The sequence below is a fragment of the Endocarpon pusillum genome, assembly GCF_000464535.1.
Source record: "Endocarpon pusillum Z07020 unplaced genomic scaffold scaffold7325, whole genome shotgun sequence".
In the NCBI taxonomy this organism is placed as follows: domain Eukaryota; kingdom Fungi; phylum Ascomycota; class Eurotiomycetes; order Verrucariales; family Verrucariaceae; genus Endocarpon; species Endocarpon pusillum.
In genome coordinates this window covers 94,435-100,434 of record NW_006916648.1, presented here as the reverse complement: position 1 = coordinate 100,434, position 6,000 = coordinate 94,435, and the positions used below count along the sequence as shown (strand labels likewise).

At 51.1% G+C, this 6,000-nt stretch overlaps 3 protein-coding genes across 3 annotated transcripts; 1 reads left to right on the top strand and 2 right to left on the bottom strand.

Moving 5' to 3' along the window:
• Positions 1–263: 263 nt before the first annotated feature.
• EPUS_05273 (uncharacterized protein) lies at positions 264–1,341 on the bottom strand (the record flags this gene model as incomplete). The annotated part of the gene is made up of 2 exons (XM_007807980.1): positions 264–1,073; positions 1,132–1,341. The coding sequence occupies 2 exons, from the start codon at positions 1,339–1,341 to the stop codon at positions 264–266; spliced, it is 1,020 nt and encodes a 339-aa protein (XP_007806171.1).
• Positions 1,342–2,075: 734 nt separating this feature from the next.
• On the top strand, positions 2,076–2,408 carry EPUS_05272 (uncharacterized protein; the record flags this gene model as incomplete). Its single annotated transcript, XM_007807979.1, has 2 exons — positions 2,076–2,274; positions 2,347–2,408. The coding sequence occupies 2 exons, from the start codon at positions 2,076–2,078 to the stop codon at positions 2,406–2,408; spliced, it is 261 nt and encodes an 86-aa protein (XP_007806170.1).
• Positions 2,409–2,724: 316 nt separating this feature from the next.
• EPUS_05271 (uncharacterized protein) lies at positions 2,725–5,186 on the bottom strand (the record flags this gene model as incomplete). Its single annotated transcript, XM_007807978.1, has 2 exons — positions 2,725–3,166; positions 3,223–5,186. The coding sequence occupies 2 exons, from the start codon at positions 5,184–5,186 to the stop codon at positions 2,725–2,727; spliced, it is 2,406 nt and encodes an 801-aa protein (XP_007806169.1).
• Between the last annotated feature and the right edge of the window lie 814 nt (positions 5,187–6,000).

The following is a 6,000-nucleotide window of genomic DNA, read 5'->3' as shown; positions in this document are numbered from 1 at the left end:
GGCAATCGCGGCTCCTGGATCTCGGCTCGGCGGCGGTGGAGGTACAGGTCCTCTGCTTGGGGGCGGTGGCGGAGGTGCAGATGATTTACGCTCTCCCGTAAAGGGGGGCGGAACGCGGAAAGCCGTGGCAGGCTGCTCATCTTCCATGGCAGTTTTGGGTGGTCGTGGTGGAGGAGGCGGACCGGAGTTGGTAGCTCCAGATGAAGCTCGTACGCGGACAGGTAGAGGTGGGCCTCCCGAACCCGCAAACTTGCCTGCATCAGCTAGCGGAGGTGGAGCGCGGAGAACCTGAGTTGCGATATTAAGGGAGGGGAGGGAGGGGGTGGCGGAGAGTCGTCTCTATGTGGTGTTGGCGGCGATGGTTGCCGGCCTCCTACTGGTCTGCGCGACGGCGGAGGTGCTGGAGGTGGCCCTCTTCGATTGGAAGATGCAGCACCGGTATTCTGAGGACTCAGCTTGGGTGGTCCAGCAGGTGGCGGCGGAGGAGGTGGAGGAGGTGGTGCAACCTGGCTTCTCGCCTGCACAGTATCTGGAGTACTATCTATGCCTTCCGTCGCCTGTTTTTGCGCCACGTATGCTTTGATGAAGTCCGCGTTCTGCTCAATTTGGTCCCTCGTGATGCCCATCTCCAATAGTTCATCAAGCATCCCTTTCCAGGTAGGGTCCGAAAGGTCAATGCCGGAGCTATTTCGACGGCTACTGGGGCCATCATAGACAGGTTCGCTCGGCGATACAGCAGACTGGGCTTGCGTTACAGTGGGAGCCGAGGAGTTTCTGTGAGGGTGAAGAAGACTCCCAAATCCACCCAGTCGACTGTGAGTCTTGCTTCCGTTCATTCGTGGAATTGCTCCACCAGCAGCATTCGAACCAAAAGGTTGTGCCTTGGTCGCCTTGGTGGCATTCTTCTCCCGATCATCCATCTTCTGCTTGAATTTCTTCGCTTCCTTCTCGTCCACGAACGACAGGCCGGCAAGGCATTCTTCAAGCTCGAAGGAGTGGAAGAAGGTTCGATCTTGGTTATAGGCGAATGTGTCGTAAATCTCCTGGTCCCATATGACGCCTCTGTTGGAGGTCTGAGTCCTAGAGCATCAGCATGGTCGCATTCAGCCTTTCCAGCCTGCGGGAGCGTACCGATATGTCCACCAGCTTAATCCAGAAAGTATTTCCCACCGTGTCGTTCGAGAGGACCGCTGCTCCCTGCAAGCCCGTGTACGTCCATCTCGACCTGTCGGGATACGCCACGTATAACCTGGCCACCGCAACGGCCTGGATCTTGTTCGAGGCTTTCGGGACAGTTCGTTTAACGGTCTCTTTGTCTGCGTCGCTAAGGAGAGACGGCATCTTCTATGGCTTGCCCAGGATGAACAAGACCACAACAATGCTCGATTGGATAGCGGGAGCTACGAATCTGGGTGGTCGCATACTTTTGAAGGTATTGAAGGTAGAATGCACTATGAATGGGAATGGGAATGTGAATGTGAATGTGAATGCACTATTAATACACTGGAGAACTTGAACTTGAGTTGTGCATCGTGTTGGCTCTAACTAGTTGCTCGTCACCTGAAGGCGCCTGGTGGTGCCAAGCTGGAAGCTGTGAATCTTCCGACTTTACTTTGCGATTTCTTACTGTAACGATGGTAATGTCTTGCAGGTGACAGCACTGGCTTCAGTCAACTTATCCTTATCAGCTGAAAGGTGTATTAGTATTACGAGTCTCTTCTAGGGATCCGGCCTGGATGTAACCTGCAGTGACCAGTAGAGTGACCAGTACTACGTAGAGTGACCAAAAGCTTGGCAGCGATTGGAGATTGATGCAGCCGTCGCCTTACATAAGCAGAGGGAAACGGATCATCGTTTTTCCCCATACAATACTGTAGTATGCAACACGCAACACGCAACACGCAACGTCATGATGTAGTTTCGAAGCATCACGGTCATCGCCCGACAATAGAACGCTTACCTTACCCACCATTGCGTGATTCTACGACGACTGAATCACAGACTACCAGAAGCCATACCTTCGAAAGCTTACCTCCGTTCAATCCCCCATCAGCCCCACCAGTTCCCATCTCAACATGCCCCACCATCCAAGCGAAGAAGAAGCCGAGTCGAACATCTTCGATAAGGTCGCCCAACAGAGCAAAGATACCTCCGGTGCCTCTGACCACCCTATCCACAAATCTGAGGATCAGCCGGGCGAGGAAAGCAAGGACAAAGAGGCCCATCAGGAGACTATCCAGATCCATTCCAGCAAGGGCCCGCAGATCTCCGACGGTAAGCCCCAAAAGGCAGAAAAGCTGTAGTTCTCTGCAGGGTTATCATCTTTGCTGATTCTGCGTATCACAGAGATGCCGGAGAAAGCGTCCAAGGAGGAGTTGAGGGCTAGAGCGGCGGAGTTGAACAAGTGAGGAAAACCGAGACATGCAGAGTCGTAGGCAGTAGGTGGGAGGGCAGATGGAAGACATTCACTCAACAGCGGGAGACACCGCTCTTAAGGGTTACAAGGACAAAGCACTGTACTTGAAGGACTAAGTAGCACTATAAACAACAGCCTTTCCGGCTCTGAAAGTATTCGAGATGCGAGAAGAACTGAGTCGTGGCTCGACGCAATTGCGTTCCCATAGGAAAAGGAACGTTCGATGGCAACCAAGAAATCGGATGACTTAGACGACGCGCCCAGATCCTGCCAACCACTCCCAATAGTTAATGTCCGGCACTTGCAGATCAACCTTCCATGCGTTTATTTCTCATCTTTTGCTTCATGTCGGTCTCTCTCAGTGACTTGATGATCCCTTCGAGCCAAGGTTTCGCTAGGGTTGGAGGTACTGCGTTTCCAACCTGTCTCGTTGCGATGGTGATAGAGTGGTTGTTGAAAGCATGATTGGTGGGAAAGCCCTGCAGACAAGCCATTTCTCGCACGTTGTACCTACGCTCACCCGATGGGTGATGATTGAACTGCCCCCCGCTGGTTGTAATACACTTGGCGAATGAGTCATCCGAAAACGGCGTGAGCAGATAAGGCTTTTTCGACTCAGACAGCATATTTTGGTTCTTCGCTGTCGAGGGGATGTTGTAGATGACGTCGCGAATCTTGACGTAGGGCTTCAATCCTGAGCCGTTTTCGCCATGCGTCGCTCTCGGGAACTTGGGCAGGCTCTCTCCTGGACTTTTGTGTTGGTCAGCAGACTGACCCATCAGCGGAGACGTGATAGGGAGACTTACGCTGCAGCCATCAGAAGAAGCCGTACCCGATTCTGTGGAATTCCGTGCTCATTGCAACGGACGATTTTCCACCGGATGCTGTAGCCAAGATTGGTGAAGATGTGGACCAGAGCATTAAACCACTCTCCGTGGCGATGCATGAGCCCTGCTGTCTCCTCGATAGTCGCGATCCGGGGTTTAAGGAGCTGGGTCAAATCATGAAGTGAGAATAGAGCTTTCTGATTCAGGAAGTCTCTATCCACATTCTTGTTATGATTTGCAGATGAGAAGGGCTGACAAGGTGGCGAATAGTGGGCGATGTCGACATGAAACTTTCTGGGGTTCTTCTTGATTAGCTCGATGATCGCTGAATCTGTCAGCTCCAATGATTTCGTCCCATACGCTGCGAAGTTCTCTGCATGAGCCTTGATGGCTTCTGGGTCAACGTCAAATCCCCACGCCACTTGTAGACCTGCCTGGATTGCGCCACGGGAGACACCACCCGCGCCGCAGAAACAATCCCCCAGGCTGTATGATGGTATGGAGGTCATCTTTCCTGTTTCAACATCGAAGGCGGGCATTGTGGAGCTTCCACCTGGTATTGGATCCTCGTCGCCCCGCCACGCCTTTCGCAAAAGGGATGGTTCAATCCCAGCTTTGTCAATCGCTTCTTCAGGGCTTAGTAAGGTGAGACAAGCCTCATCATCATTCTTGAGCCTGCTCTTTACCTGGATGAACTTCCAACGGCAATAAAGCTTTCCATGTTCACTCTCTGCCGCATTGTTGATAGCTGTTTGAGTCAGTCCTCTGCCCGCGATTTCCTCATGGGAGCTGAACATTGGCCAGGGACAATTCGTGTAAACAACATCGCGAACTCGCTTTACCTCTGAAACTTGCACTTCTTGTAGAACCGATTCAAGCCCTACTTGATGTCCTTCTTCGTCGATTTCATTGATCCAGACGAGCTCATTGAGTCTTCCACTAGGCAACTTTGCGCCGCAATAACCGTCTCTTGCTAATTTGTAGCCTTTGATGGTGACTGGGCCCCAGATGTTGTTCTTGAGAGAATCGATCCAAATGAATGAGCCATTCTGGAGCTCAACAGTCAAGCCTCTGCGTAGGTTTAGGCCTTTGATGTTGACAGTATCGGCCACCCGCTGCCCTGGCCAGGAATTTTCCCCTACCGATCTCGATGAAGTCTCCGTGGACGGACCTATCACAAGCGAGCGTAGGTGATCTACAATGAAGTCCTCCGTAACAACGTCTTCTGCATCCACCCCCTCCTCGTCGTTGATTTCTTGTGCTGAAAGAGGAGCGTTCGCTTTCATCATGCGTTCAAACTCGGCATCAGTCAAATAGTCACCTGGCCCAATTTTGGAGTTTGTGTAGACAGGAAAACGTCTGGCAACAGCGGCGTCCAGGATTTGAACATCAGGCTCTTCATCCAAAGATGGTGGAGAACGATATGAGGTGGTTCTTCCTTCGGCATGATCGGCTCCCCGGGATGGCTGTGTATGGCTTTCATGATGCTGAATGTTAGCCATTCCATGCTCCATCTGAGGTTGAGGAGTATTTGCAGAACGAAAATCAGCATCGGTGGGCATGGCAGAACCTATTTCATAATGAGCTCCATCATCTGTAACATGTATGATCGAGACGCCACTGGGTGGAATGTTTGATCCACGTATTTCCCGCTTGATCGCTGCGTTGTTTGATGTTATACTGCCATCATGCAGGACATCCAACATTTCCGTATCTTGCACTTCGATCACCTTCTTGGTGGGGAAGTTTAGATCGATGAGTGAATTGCGTGGCAATCCAAGATGCTTGTCCATATTCTTATCATCCTGGCCAAATCTGCGTTGATCTTTGTTGAAGCCAACTCTGTCCTGCTTAATCTGCTCTGAATTCGTTGTCGAAGATTGCACTTCGGTCAAGTGTGCAGTGCTCAGGCGAAATGCCTTATCTGTTCGAAGTTGAGACATGTGAGTGGGCGGTTTAGGTGGAGGCACCCAAGAGTATGACTGAGATGAAGAGGTCAATAATAAGGATGTGAGGTAAAGGTCAACAGGGAAGCGCCAGGCCGGCAAACAGAAGAATGCTCTGAATACTTTTCTGCGCACACGCTTCCTGCGATCACGAGGCCAGATAGAGGAATCGAAGGTGGTTTTTTCAAGCACAGAGCTTGTCAACTGATGACAAGTCAAATAGAGTTGAGGTGGCAAGAAATCTGTAGACGAAGTAGGAGTCTTTCATCGGAGAAGCTTCATGAACAAGACTTGCTGAAGAAAGAAGAAAGTGGATAATGAAGACCTGCAGCGGATGGTGCATTCCACCGTGGCTGAGGCTGTGAAGAGCAGACAACATGCCTCAAGTAGAACAAGAGCAGTGGTCCTCACATGAGGGCCAAAAGAAGATATAAGAACATTTGTTTGCGCCCATGATGTTTATTAGGCTGGTCATGCCGAGCCTGCGATGAACCAAACACAGGTGTATTCCCATCCTGAGACTATATACACTAGATGAAACGGACAAAGCATGACCACAGCACATTGGCCTCCTGGATAGAATGGCCTGAGAACTGACGTTGAAGATCGGCTCAATGGATTGAAAAGTGAAGAAGGTGTTGCGTGGCCTCCGGAGCAGAAGCAGGGGCAGACGCCATCTGAGGTTGCTAAATTGCAGCAACTTGCACGAGGTTGACATTACGAAACAGTATGAATCAGTGGCTGTAGATGTTCATGATAACGATCACTACTCTCATTGCTCTTGTGTTGGGACGAATCCAGTGGAGCAACG